The sequence below is a fragment of the Xyrauchen texanus genome, chromosome 28, assembly GCF_025860055.1.
Source record: "Xyrauchen texanus isolate HMW12.3.18 chromosome 28, RBS_HiC_50CHRs, whole genome shotgun sequence".
Classification (NCBI taxonomy): Eukaryota; Metazoa; Chordata; class Actinopteri; order Cypriniformes; family Catostomidae; genus Xyrauchen; species Xyrauchen texanus.
In genome coordinates this window covers 2,189,741-2,205,307 of record NC_068303.1, presented here as the reverse complement: position 1 = coordinate 2,205,307, position 15,567 = coordinate 2,189,741, and the positions used below count along the sequence as shown (strand labels likewise).

At 37.2% G+C, this 15,567-nt stretch overlaps 1 protein-coding gene across 1 annotated transcript; it reads left to right on the top strand.

Annotated features, from left to right (window-relative positions):
- On the top strand, window positions 1–14,544 carry dusp10 (dual specificity phosphatase 10). Its single transcript, XM_052096281.1, has 4 exons — window positions 1–134; window positions 3,544–4,388; window positions 11,554–11,922; window positions 13,267–14,544. Exons 2-4 carry the CDS (start codon window positions 3,593–3,595, stop codon window positions 13,530–13,532), a joined length of 1,431 nt encoding a protein of 476 aa, XP_051952241.1. The 5' UTR covers window positions 1–134; window positions 3,544–3,592; the 3' UTR covers window positions 13,533–14,544.
- Window positions 14,545–15,567: the final 1,023 nt, after the last annotated feature.

Below are 15,567 nucleotides of genomic sequence, written 5' to 3'. Positions count from 1 at the left end.
CAGAAGCGCAGGACAGAAGGACGATGATGCGGGTCTCTAGCGCTGGGACCGGCTGATCAGACTCATCGATAACAGTGATCTACAACCGATTTCACATATTGGAAGGAAGGCATTTGAAAGCAAGCACCTTAAATGTAAGTCTGATGATCATATTCCCCTTTATAGAGTTAGTGTTTAATTATTGCACAGTATTTGGATCGAGTAGATGTATATATTGTACTCCCATCACCTACAGGCATATATGATGCTTTTTAGTATAGGGAATATAATATTTATAATAGGTGATTAGAATATAGGCAAATTCCATATTTGAGCAGTAGTTGGATTGCATATATGATGCTTATATGATTGGAATGCAAATATGACATATATGATGCTTTTTATGATAATGTATACAATACAAATAATATGCAATACAGTATTATAATGTGTGCTATTCGTATCATATTTCACTATTGCGAGTTTAGTAATTGCACAGTATTTTACATAGATAGATCTATATCATCCCGTCCCATAAAGACATGCTATATGCTTTCTGATAGGGTATAACATATATGTAATAGACAATTTTAGAATGGGTGCTATTTCTATTATATTTCACTATTTAGAGTTGTTTGTAGTAATTGCATACTATTTGGAATTGTAGAATAGATCTATATAGTCCTACCCTATATATAGACATATATGTTTTTTGATATATAAGATGTATAGTAGGCGATTATAGTATGGATGCTATTCCTATCATATATCACTATTTAAAATAGTTTAATAGTCACTGCACAATATTTAGATTGTAGAATAGATCTATATAGTCCTACCCTATATATAGACATACTGTATATGATGCTTTTTATGATAATGTATATTTTATATATATATATATATATATAAAAGGCAATTATAGATTGTGTGCTATTTCTATTATATTTCACTATTTAGAGTTGGTTAGTAGTATTTGCGTTCTATTTGGATGGCAGAATAGATCTATATAGTCCTACCCTATATATAGACATACTGTATATGATGCTTTTTATGATAATGTATATTTTATATATATATATATATAAAAGGCAATTATAGATTGTGTGCTATTTCTATTATATTTCACTATTTAGAGTTGGTTAGTAGTATTTGCGTTCTATTTGGATGGCAGAATAGATCTATATAGTCCTACCCTATATATAGACATATATGTTTTTTGATATATAAGATGTATAGTAGGCGATTATAGTATGGATGCTATTCCTATCATATATCACTATTTAAAATAGTTTAATAGTCACTGCACAATATTTAGATTGTAGAATAGATCTATATAGTCCTACCCTATATATAGACATACTGTATATGATGCTTTTTATGATAATGTATATTTTATATATATATATATATAAGGCAATTATAGATTGTGTGCTATTTCTATTATATTTCACTATTTAGAGTTGGTTAGTAGTATTTGCGTTCTATTTGGATGGCAGAATAGATCTATATAGTCCTACCCTATATATAGACTTATATGTTTTTTGATAATAGGGTATATAAGATGTATAATAGGTGATTATAGGATGGCTGCTATTCCTATCATATATCACTATTTAAAATAGTTTAATAATCACTGCACAATATTTAGATTGTAGAATAGATCTATATAGTCCTACCCTATATATAGACATACTGTATATGATGCTTTTTATGATCATGTAAAAAAAATATATAAAAGGCAATTATAGATTGTGTGCTATTTCTATTATATTTCACTATTTAGAGTTGTTAGTAGTAGTTGCATACTATTTGGAATTGCGGAATAGATCTATATAGTCCTACCCTATATATAGACATATATGATGCTTTTTATGATAATGTATATTATACATATAATAGGCAATTATACAGCTGCTATTCCTATCATATTTGATGTTTTAGAGTTATTTAGTAATCACTGCTCAATATATTTATTGCAGAATAGATCTATATAGTCCTTTCCCATATAGACATACTGTATACGATGCTCTTTATGATAATGTATATTATATATATATATATATATATATATATATATATATATATATATATATAAGGAAATCATATTTCAAAGTAGTTTCATACTATTTGGAATTGGGGAATGGATCTATATAGTCCTACCCTATATATAGACATATATGATGCTTTTTATTATAATGTATATAATGTTTATAATATGTCATTATAGAATCAGCCCTATTCCTGAGCCAGTAGAGGAGTCCTTAAAAAACGTAATTTGCCAGCATGACTGTTTTCAGTCATGTGCAGAGCTGAAGTGGTAATTAGACGAGTGCTGATAGATATGACAGGTGTGCCGTGCAAAGAATATAATCTGTTAATTGCAAGCTTTGTCACCGCATGAAATAATGATGATGTCTGCCTTAGATGCAGAACCTTTCCATATTTTATTCTCCAGCACGTCCACATGCCGTGTTTGGGAATGGGCTGTGTACTCTTTTGAAATTCAATGGGGTCAGCAATTCGGTCTCTTTCACGGAGAGAATGCCCAGGCAGTGAGGTACATGGCAGAGAAGCATTCAAAATATAAATGTTGGTTAGAGAAATCTATAGGCGTAACTGAATCCAGACTGCACAAATGCTCTTTGATGATGCAGTGGTGTGCTGCTGCATTTCTTTTGCAGATATCTGCTTGATTTTGACAGCAAGTTGCTGGAAAATGATTGAGGGGTGACGTTTGAAATTGTGTTAGTTTGTAATGTACGGTGGTTGTCTGAGACCAGGATTTCATCCTGGAAATATTTGTAGTCATTTAGAAAAATGTAAATGTTTCCTTACTTTTATTGAAGCAAAGATGCAACTCTTAAATCATGTTGGATAACATCAGGTTTTGTTCATGCTAGCTTGAGAGCATGAACATGCTAGCTTGTTGTCAGGTGTCATTTCTGCGCCATTAGCGTCAATAACATACATTTTTGATTTCCCATCGTCTGCCATCTGCCACATGCAACTTTTCACTGAAATTGTTAAGCTGATAATATCATTTATTCAACAGTTAGGGTCCTTGAATCTAATTGGACAATAGACGTTATTGGAGTGCTGATATTATGTATAATGTATAATTACTGTAATTACGAAACGGGAACTTAAAAGTTTCTACTCTGAGCTGTTCTTGGAAGTTATTTGTTTGTATGTATACACTCATAACGGCAAATTTGTTAAATTATATTTGTTTGAAAACATTTTAGTTTCCACTTTCCTACTGTAATAATTTCCCAAAGTTTGTGGTAATGGAGAGCATTTTTTAAACGCTCCATTTTCGGTGGATGACAACGCCAATCTAGTGCGGACGAGAGGCGTAAACTTAATAGTGTGGGCGTGGCCTAAGTTACACTATCAGCTGCTTGTTTCTAGAACTATCACACTTGCAAACTGCTCTTAATTTGTAATAAAAACATTTTTATTCAATTATAAAATAATGCAGAATTGAAGCATTTTCACTTGTGATCTCAGACTGTATTTGTCAGTGCACTAACTAGCCTGTAATTATTCCTCCCTTCCAAGACTGGACATCTGACTTCTCTGTGGTGTGCCAGCCCTCTGTGGTCTCCCCATGCCTCCCTCTCCTCTTGACGACAGAATTGTGGTGGCGCTGCCAAGGCCGATACGACCTCAGGAACTCCGACTCTGCCTGGACACCAGCTACCTGGAAACCACCGTGGGCGCCGTCGGTAAGTCGACGGTAATCAAAAGCACCACCGTGGTGAAGATCCAGGCGACTAAGCTATCGTATATGCCCTCGTCCAGCGGCTCCACGCGCTCGCTCACGTGTGGATGCAGCAGTGCCAGCTGTTGCACGGTGACGACCTACGAGAAAGATGGACAGACCCAGAAACTGAGCCAGGTCAGTGCAAGCAGCCCCAACTTGAACTCCGCAGTCAGTTATGGCGTCCACGGAAGTTCTCAAACGGCGATGGTGGGCCACAGCGAGGCCTACAGCGCGCCCAGTCTCACCTCCAGCCTGGGCAGGGGTGGTTTGCGGGTCATCCACCCCAATGAGCTGGCCAAGAAGCTGACGCATTGCCCCATGGGCCACCCCATTGGCCCGGTGCCCGTCATTATTGACTGTCGGCCATTTATGGAGTTTAACAAGAGTCATATTAGGGGTGCGGTGCACATCAACTGTTCAGACAAGATCAGTCGCAGGCGACTCCAGCAAGGGAAGATCACGGTGCTGGATCTCATTTCTTGCCGTCAGAGTAAAGACTCCTTCAAGGGGATTTTTTCCAAAGACCTTGTGGTGTACGACGAAACCACGGTAGACCCAGGGCGGTTAACCCCCTCTCAGCCCCTTCATGTGGTCCTGGAGTCTCTGCGAAGAGAAGGGAAGGACCCAATCATACTTAAAGGTACTTTAAATATGTTATTTCATCCTTGGAGAGTTTTGGAACATAGATAAAGCTGAAGTGTGTAATTTCTGTGCCACTAGCGCCGTCAAACAGAAATGAAATAATTAACGTTGTTTTCAAAACATTGAATAAACAGATATTCCCGCCCCCAACTCACGCCATTGGTCGAATCAGTGTTGTTGTCTTTTATGAAAATCTACCAAATAATGGCTAACTTATATTTGCCACTGCATATTAAGCTAGTATAGAGTATTTTAACACTAAAAAAGTTACATACTTCAGCTTTAAAGTCCATGTCTGTGAGCTTTGAGGTATTCTACATGCTAGTGTACTTCGAAAAGTTTACAAAATTAACTTTTAGCAGATATACACGTTTGAAATGTGCACACTTCATCTCTGGTGAAAACAGACCAAAAGCAAGTAGCCAATCCTGGTTCTTGGCTATGTCATAAACTAAAAGCTATTGAGCGCAACAGTCTGCTTCAGGAAGTAAAAATCCCATTCATATTTTCCGTAGGTGAATTGATATTTAACGATAACTTATAAACCTTTAATATCAAACCTACCGTGAGCTCCGACTGTTATTCAACGGTATATGCTTCTTTAGAAGCCGTCAGTCCGTGTTTCTTCAAGCGTTATTTAAAAGAAATCATGTTTAATAGCAGAATCCCTGGTGAAGAACTACACTACCCATGATGCAGCAGTGAAAGATCCACCAATCAGAGAACTGCGGCAAACAAAGTGCGCCAAAAGAGCTCTGCAGCATCCGCCCACTTCCACTGTGATTGACACAATCATGTTACTCTCCCTACACTCTAAAACTACTTTTATATGTGTATATATCAGAATATTTAGCAATAGAATTCAATTTCTGTAGTTAGAATCAACAAATTTAATTATATTAATATTGCATATTAGCCATAACATTTTAATATAGTAACTTCAGTATTTGTAGTAAAATTAAAACTACAAATGTACCATGGTTTTACTACAGTAACCGTATTTTTAACCATAATATACGTAGTGAATCCATAGTAGTAATACAGGAAAATGAAAAATATAGTGAAAAAAAAAAAAAACGAATTTTGTCAAACCTACCGTGAGCTCCGAGGTTGTTATTCAACGGTATATGCTTCTTTAGAAGCCGTCAGTCCGTGTTTCTTCAAGCGTTATTTATAAAAAATCATGTTTAATAGCAGAATCCCTGGTGAAGAACTACACTACCCATGATGCAGCAGTGAAAGATCCACCAATCAGAGAACTGCAGCAAACAAAGTGCGCCAAAAGAGCTCTGCAGCAACCGCCCACTTCCACTGTGATTGACGCAATCGTGTTACTCTCCCTACACTCTAAAACTACTTTTATATGTGTATATATCAGAATATTTAGCAATAGAATTGAATTTGGTTGTTATAATCAACAACTTTAAATCAGTAGTTTTATATTTGTCCATTGTTTTTAATTTGATTATGTCATTTGTATTCGCAATGCTTCATGGGATTGTAGTTCATTGCCTCTTATTTTGTATTTTTCTGAATTATTTTTTGCTTCAAATCAAATTTTGTGATGTGATTCACCTCAGAGCTGGTTGGTTTGGTTCATGACTTAGACTGTAAAAATACAGTGATGGCTGAAATAATGGGTAGGCAATGTAACGCTTTTTATCGAATTTCCTCTAATGTTGCTCTTTTAATCAAAAACAGTCACATGAGTCCACGTAAAGCTTTCAGAAATAGATCTAGCTAAATTATTCATCTCTCGAAATGACTGGTTATTCAACACATACGTTTAGTTTCACTGGCATATAAGCTTGATCGAGTTACTTCAGAATCTGTACTTTTATGAAACAAGATGACACCCTAAGATATTTCTCTGCTTGGAATGTTCTGAATAATCTTGTGGGATTTCATATTTGACATTATTAACCCGTGGTGAGCATAATCCCGAGTTATCTTGTATTGCTGTTTACAGTGGTCTCTATCAACAAACTAGTTGTAAAGTCTATGTTTTATGTTGTCAGTTGATCGCACTGAAAGTTAAGAGGTATGAAATGCTTTCTGATTTTAGCTTGTGAGTGTTTGCATGGAGCATAATGCCGAACAGTGCAGCAGAACCCTCGGTGTGACGGCCATGTGCCATCGCACGCCTGCGCTCCAATGTGCCTTGGCAGCCGTTGATGGTAAAGGGCGAGCCTTATTCCAGTCTGCTACCATCCTTTCTTTGTTTGGCCACCAGAATTGCCAAAACCTAGTGAGCTGCCTACCTAGACAGCATGTTAGAGCATCATAGGCACTCCTGACGCAAAGACAGTAACATAGTGCTGCCTTCAAAGATACCTTGTTTCATTTAAGACACAATCGCACGTATCCTTCGCATAATCTCCTTAAAACATCCAAGTTGAGACAATGTTTCTTATTTCATTCAGTGCTACAAAATATCTATCAATGTAACCTATGCTTTGTGTCTTGTGTATTGTTATGCTTATTAAATGTTGCAATTGATTCCAATAGAATTAGGCGCAAGCATGTTGCTAAGCTACAATGGAACACTCGAGGAAGCATCAAAATAAACAGCAAGCACAAACTAGTCACTATGACACTGAATTATTTAGAATTAACATTAATATCTAATCTTGGATTTTTATCTCACAGATCTTATGTTATTTTTTAGTATGTAGGATACATGCGATGCAACCTTAGAAGACAGCGTGTATTTGTCTCAGAAGTGTGCCCATGATGCCTAGATAGGCCGCTCACTAGGTTTTGGAACAGAGTTGAACTCTTCTTATCTTGTTCTTTGTGTCTTTGGATAGTCACACGCTCTTTCGTTCTCTATCGGTGTGTGCGTGATGGTGAGTGTAGCGCTGCTCTCACAACATATTCACACCCCAAGATAAAAGCCATTCTTTTGATAGAATCAGGCCTGTGCCTGAGTTTCCGTGCATGCCTCTAAATCTCTTGATAGGTGTGAGTCAGTGTTGTCCTAAATCTCATGGCTCTGCAGGAAAGGGCATTTATGAATTCCCTCATTGATTTTGGCAAGAGCTTGACATTTGCATGAGATCTTGAAATAAAAGGTAAAACATCTCAGGATGATGAGACTTCACTCTTTATGTTGTCACTTTGAGATCGCATGGCCATCATTCGAGACATCTGCTCACTCGACATTTGCCAGTTTTTGAGTGGCAGACTTTGAGAACATCTGAGCAACCAAATGTAGCTTGTGTATCGCGCGCTGCTTCCATGCTGACATTTGGCAGCTTCTGGTTTTATTCTTGAATTTCAGCTCCAATTTAAAACAGGATCTCCTTAAAGAAACTGAATATGGATAACCTTAGCTAATGTACAGTTGCCCTCAAAATATATTTGGACACTTGCTTCACACTTTAAAATGTCTGAATGTCATTGCATTAGATAACAAAATATCAAAACAGGTATCAATTATTTTCTAAGACATATAGCACGAGCAGACAGAGCCCTTAGTCCACAGAGTTTTGCGTTCCTTCGCAATTATTTATTATTTTAGGTTCCCTCACAATAGATTAACCATGTTTTTACTACAGTAATCATAGCTGAACTATGGTATACTACAAAAATAGCTCTTTAGCCAAACTTGATTCAATCATGGACAGTGGTTCCACATGTTTGGAATATAGTTTTCTTAACTTAAAAGGACTATGGCTACGTCTACATTAAACCGGATACATTTGAAAACAGCGTTTGCGTTTTAAAACGCTCTCCGTCCACAATAAGGCTTTCAAAAGTTGCTCGTCCACACTGAAACCTATGAAAAAGCTCAAATCGTGTCACTGCGCATGCGGAAAAACCCCGCAGCATTTACGGTCTGAAAAGCAGTTGTCCTCGTGTTCCGTCGCCGGACACTAATTCCGAGTAAACTTCCCTTCGCCTTCGAAGGAATGCAATGTGAAGGTTGAACAAAGTGACATTTATCTTTTAACAAAGCTATCAAAGTGAGTATCAGGCACAACAGCGCCGCTATAACACGGGCCGCCATCTTGATTGTTTTGGTTGGATAGATCACGTGACTAAAAATGCGTCATCGTTTTCCACAGCGTCCGTTTTCACAGTCCACATTACAGCGCGAAAACGCCATTTTCAAATATATCCAAAAAGATGTTTTCGTGGACAAAAACATTGTCTCAGCGTGGACGGAAGGCCAAAACGGAGAGAAATAGTTGCGTTTTCAAATGGAAACGTATTAGTGTGGACGACTAGGCCTATGAAATCTCAACACAAACACTTTTGTGTAGAAACAACCCAGTTGAATTGAGTAAACCCAGCAACATTAGATGTTTCTTTATGTACTAACTAGCGTTAGCAAAGCTCCACTCTTCATCATCATGGTAACCCCCAAAACCCCAGCATAACAGAAACTCGTCTAAATCTCAACTAAACACTAACAAGTATCCCCCTTTATATTCAGCTTGCATTAAAACACATATAATAACATTTAATTTGAAAATGTATTCTCCATATCGAGTTCCAGTTTCATCAATGCTACATTAAAACCACAGAAAGTATTCATGTAGCCCCAACTCAAATTGAAACGGATAGAACACAATTAAATCAAGTTGTGACAAAATGTTCTAGAACTGTGTTGGTTTAGTTCATTTTAATTAAGTAAACTGAACAAGCTGCAAAAATCATTTTATTACTATTGCATATTAACCACAACATTTTAATATAGTAACTTCAGTATTTGTATTAAAACCAAAACTACAAATGTACCATGGTTTTACTACAGTAACCATATTTTTACCATTGATTGATACCATTGTTGATACTATGGTTGTACTACAAATACCAAAGTTCAACTGTGATTACGGTAGATGGAGTTGTGGTGGCGTAGTGGGCTAAAGCACATAACTGGTAATCAGGAGGTTGCTGGTTCGATCCCCACAGCCACCACCATTGTGTCCTTGAGCAAGGCACTTAACTCCAGGTTGCGCTGGGGGGATTGTCCCTGTAATAAGTGCACTGTTAGTCACTTTGGATAAAAGCATCTGCCAAATGCATAAATGTAGTAAATTCATGGTTATATCTTATGAAAATTAAACTGAATGAATAAACTCCCAAGTGTAAGTTAATATAGCTTTCAGATTTGTATTTTGTACTACACATGCATGTTAATTGCTCTTAATTGATTAAGCCTACTCAAACATTTGAATGGTACTTAACTTTAAAATGTAACTCTTTGGCTGAACTTAAAATGACCATGTAAACCCAACTTGAATACTTTAAGTGGAGTAAAGTGAGTAAAATAATCCCCTCCCTGTCCTCTAAGAGGAAGCCCGTTTCTCAAGCAAAACCGTTTTAAATGATAAAACAGAGAAAGTGTTGAAAGTGATGTTGGTGGCTTAAAGAGATGGAAACATTCACCCTTAACTCCCAATTCAGCGGTCATTTGTGAACCTTGTGGGTTTCTAAAATAAGCATCAGTTATAGGTTCTTTCCTGTGAGTGATTAATGAGTGATTGTGTCACACCACAGAAACCCCCTTCACTGAATTCAGCACTCTTATAGCCTCAATACAGTGTCGTTATGAGAGTTTATCTTGTGATTTATGATCCTGAATGTTGTCACAAGGACTCAGAGCATCTGTACAGGTATTCCCCTTTATATGAGCGCATGCATCTCGTGCAGAGAGACTCTGGAGGGGCGGAAGGGAGTTTTGATAACAGGTGGTACAGGTTTCACATTTGACTAACTGAAATTCAACGGACGACATCATCCCACCCTGTGTTCATCAGATAAATGTTATTTGAGGAAGAACAAACATATTATGTTAATTATGTTTTCTCAGTGATCGTTTTGCCTGTAGCTGATATTTGTTCAGTGTTGTTTGCTTGAGGGCATTGTTTCAGTAGGATGGGTTTGCCAATATTAAAACTCTTAAAATAATTAGGAAAAGTATTTCCTATGGTCTATATATTACATTTTATTATATTATTATTAAATTATTATTATATTGTATTATATTATACTACATTATATTATTTTATATTATATTATTTTATTTAAAATTATATGATATTATTTATATTATATTACATTACATTACATTATGTGATAGTATTATTATATTGTATTATATTATACTACATTATATTATATTACATTTTATTATTTTATATTATATTATTATATTAATATATTATATTACATTATATTATATTATATAACATTTTATTATTTTAAATTATATTATATTATTTATATTACATTATATTATTTTATATTATATTATATTATTATATTAATAGATTATATCACATTATATTATATTATATAACATTTTATTATTTTAAATTATATTATATTATTTATATTACATTATATTATTTTATATTATATTATTATTATATTAAATTATTATATTAATATATTATATTATATAAAATTTTATACTTTTATATTATATTATATTATATTATTTATATTATATTACATTGTAATATTTTATATTATATTATTATTATATTATATTATTATATTAATATATTATATTATATTACATTTTATAATTTTATATTATATTATATTACATTATATTATTTTATATTATATTATATTAATATATTATATTATATTATTATATATTATTATAATTATTATATTATTATTATTATTATATTGTATTATATTATATTATTTAACATTATGTTATATTATTTTATATTATATTATATTGTTTATATTAAATTATATTATGTAACATTTTTAATAACACAAAATAAAAATGATAAACAATTATATTCATTATAAATTAAAACGTTATGGAAAAATAATCAAATACAGTATTTGATAAACACTGACTGATCTCTGAAGATCCTTTTAATCATTCAGAATATATGACAGATCTGTTTCCCGATATAGAATTTGTTCAACCTGAAATGCAAATTGTATGCAAATGTTTTTAAGTTCGTTGTGTTTGTCACCTTCATGAAAGCTGAACGATGAAAAGAGCAGCACATTTATCACCTAAAATCAAAAGAAACAAATATATTTTACTTAAAAAAGAAGAAAAATCTGCACTGATGTTATTTTCAGTTCCCCAAATTGTCATTACTGTAATTAAAAAATGTATATCAATAATATCATTGTCACTTGTTCTTTGTTTACATGTGTGTGTTTGCCTCCTGCAGGAGGTCTCGCTGGTTTCCGTCAGAATCATGATGATCTGTGTGAACACTCTCTCCACCTGGAGGAAGGGCAGGACGGCAGTACCACAGTGGGCCTGTCGGGGGCGCTACCTCACTCTCTGCCCTCCACACCTGATATAGAGAACGCCGAGCTGACGGCCATCCTCCCCTTTCTGTTCCTCGGTAACGAGCGGGACGCTCAAGATCTGGAGCAAATGCAGCGGATGAACATCGGTTACATCCTGAACGTCACCACACACCTGCCGCTGTTTCATTATGACCAAGGACACTTCAACTACAAGCGTTTGCCCGCCACCGACAGCAACAAACAGAACCTGCGGCAGTACTTCGAAGAGGCCTTCGAGTTTATAGGTATGACTTCAGTTTACATCTAGAGCTTTCTATTGACACCTAGATTGAGCTTGTAGTCCACTCAGAGGCCGAGATAGTCAATGAAATAATGAGGGTGTTGCTTGAACTGAACATTAGACTGAATGTCTATGGACGAGCACATCTGTGAGGGATAAAATGCATTAGAGCGCCCCCTACAGTTCACATCTGATATTTCGATGGAATGTGATAGAGGAAAAAAAAAATTTTCTAGTGCTTTCTGCCATCTAGTGGAATAAGAATGTTGAACTTTTAAATTTGAGTGTAAAAAATTGTAGGAAGCAGCCCGAAAATGGGTTTGAGGGGCCGTTCACAACAAATGCGTTCTGCGTTCATCTGCACTGTTTTTTTTTTTTTTACCCGTTTGTCTATGCAAACATGTGCTAGACGGACGTCTTTTACCGTTGTCATACAGTTTCGTTCAGCATCTTGTGCATGACCCCTGACCAAATTTTAAGGCGTGTCAATTGAAAAGCACGTCTCGAGACAAATGCGTCCTGTTCTATTCGTTGCGCTGTGCTTTTTACGCAAGAATGTGTTCAGCCCCTAAGATATTTGCATTATGACCTTGTTTACATGACAATTAAACATTCAAATTGTCAATACTGTAATGAGTCAGGACGTGTCACTTATAGGCTCCATATGGTTAGGATTAGTGTGGGGGAGGGGTTAGGGCATCTGCTGCCTGCCAGGAACAAACCGAGGACCCTTTGTACAATGTGCATGGTCTCACGCAGGACTAGCACATTTTTAACACCTCATGTCAATTTTTGGTCAGGTTTTTGGATTTTCTCCCCAATTTGTAACGCCGAATTCCCAATGCGCTCTAAGTCCTCGTGGTGGCGTAGTGACTCGCCTCAATCCGGGTAGCGGAGGACGAATCTCAGTTGACTCCGCGTGACTAAGACGTCAATCGGCGCATCTTATCACGTGGCTTGTTGAGTGCGTTACCATGGAGACATAGTGCGTGTGGAGGCATCCGCGCACAACTCGCCACACACCCCACCGAGAACGAGAATCACATATAATAGCGACCACGAGGAGGTTACCCCATGTGACTCTACCCTCCTTAGCAACAGAGCCAATTTGGTTGCTAAGGAGACCTGGATGGAGTCACTCAGCACGTCCTGGATTCAAACTAGCGACTCCAGGTGTGCTAGTCAGCGTCAGTACTCGCTGAGATACCAGACCCCAATACGAGGACTTTAGCGTTTAACGAAAGTGTAAAGTGACTTACTCAATGACTTTATCTCCTCTCATATGAGGCTTTTTAATTTGTGCTCAAGGTTTTTTGACGTTTAAACTGGTTCATTTTTCTCTCAACAGAAGAAGCCCATCAGGCGGGACGGGGGCTCCTCATCCACTGCCAGGCTGGCGTGTCGCGATCGGCCACCATAGTCATCGCTTACCTGATGAAACACACCTGGATGACGATGACGGACGCCTACAAGTTCGTCAAATCCCGACGGCCGATTATCTCCCCCAACCTCAACTTCATGGGTCAGCTTTTAGAGTTTGAAGAAGACCTTAACAACGGCGTCACTCCACGTATACTCTCGCCCAAACTCAGCGGCGTTGAGACGGTTGTATAGTTTGGTAAGAGAGGCCTACGGGATGTTACAGTCAGTACAAGAGGACTTATTTTGGGCTAAAGGAAGATTTCCAATCAGTAAATCCTTTAACATTGCCATTTTAAGGCAATTTAACATCATTGTCAACCCATAGGATGAGATTGTTTGGACAAGGGTTGAACAGAGGATGAGGAAAATCCTCGCCGGTCCCGTCAGAGACAAACACTGTGATACGGTCGTACGTTGGTAATTCGGCCACTGGTGCTGCCTGAAGCCCCCAAAGGAGTCTGGCTTTTCGCCTGTCTGAAAAGATGAAGGCTTGTTTGTTGTTCCAACGTTCTTATTCTATTTTTATACCGGAGAGCGACCACTGGCATGGCGATGACCCGCTAACAGTGGCTTCACTGTGCAATAATTTCAGAGGGGAATGCAACCAGAGGCGTGATGTTTGTGTATATAAAGACTTACAGGCGTCCTAGTTTTATACATTATTTTTGTGTTTTCTTATCGCTCTTTTCATTCGAGTTCAGTTTAACGGTGATCATCTGTTTGGCAGATGACCTTTATGACGTCATCAAAGCATTTATCATGCATAAAAACACCCCAAGCCAGCTTTATGTACGGTATGTTTGTGGCTGTGTGTATTTGTCTTTGTTTTTATCAACTTGTTATGCAATTTAATTTGAAAGTCCATTAAAGGAATATTCCGGGTTGAAGTTGAGCTCAGTCGACAGCATTTGGGGCATAATGTTGATTACCACAAATAACAATTTCGACTTGTCCCTCCTTTTCTTTAATAAAAGCACAAATGTGTGTTATAGTGACACACTTACAATGGAAGTCAATGTGTAAACATTAAAATACAGAAATGAGAATGAGGGGAAAATATGAATTCCCTCTTTTGATTTTGGGGGCGAAGTATGATCCTGACATGCTGTCGGCAGGGGGCGGATTACCAACCAGGCCAATGGGGCCAGTGCCCAGGGACCCTTGGCCCTGGGGCTTTAAGTCTGCCCGATCTAGTTTGGTGACCCCCACACTTGGAAACCCTTTTGGGCATGAACAACACCCCCCAATCCCTATGAACAACTTTTCCCTATGAACATATAACCCCCCCCTCCCTCCCTAATCCCACCCCTCCACCACTCAACAACTTTTGGTCATGAAGAAAGAACCCCCTCATCCACCAAACCCCACATACCAACACTCAACAACTTTTGGCCCCCCACTTGAAAACCTTTTTGGGCATGAACTACACCCCCCAATCCCTATGAACAACTAACTGCCCCCCCACCCCCCAACAACATTTCCCTATGAACATATAACCCCCCTCGCTCAACAACTTCTGCCTATGAACATCTAACCAAACCCTAACTCCCCCCCCACCCCATTACACAACTTTTGGGAGGATGGGGGCCCTTGGAGATAATTGGCCCCCTACTTCACATTTTTCCCTCCAAAAATTGGCCCCATTGACTTCCATTGTAAGTGCAACGAGCCAAAATACATTTTTGTGGTTATCAATATTAAGCCACAAATGCTGTCGTTTGAGCTTCACTTGTATTGAACCCGGAATAATCCTTAAATAATAAACTAGTGCATTATAACTCAAAGCATACGGACAACTATATAATGTGCTATGTTGCTATGATACCATCTATATAGAGTTAAAAGCGTTTGCTTGAAGTATAAAGAAATAGTTCACCCAAAAATTCAAATTCTGTCATCATTTATTCACCCTTGTGTCATTTATGACTTAATAGCTCTAGTTCACTACTATTGCATGGAAAAGAGCAGACAAAATGTCTCTTTTTGTGCCCCCCGTCAGGTTTAGAATAACACGACGGTCAGTAAATGATCACCTTTCTTTTGGGCGAGCTGTCCCTTTAAGTCACCATTGCACATTCAGTCTGTTTGATGTCTTCAATATTAAAGTGTGTGTGTGTGTGAAAGAGAAACGGATCTAATGGACGCTGGGCTTGTATGTATTTGTGTGTTTTCTGACTGTGTTCAAGTCAAATGCCCTTTCACGACCTCAAACTGGCCAGACAGATTT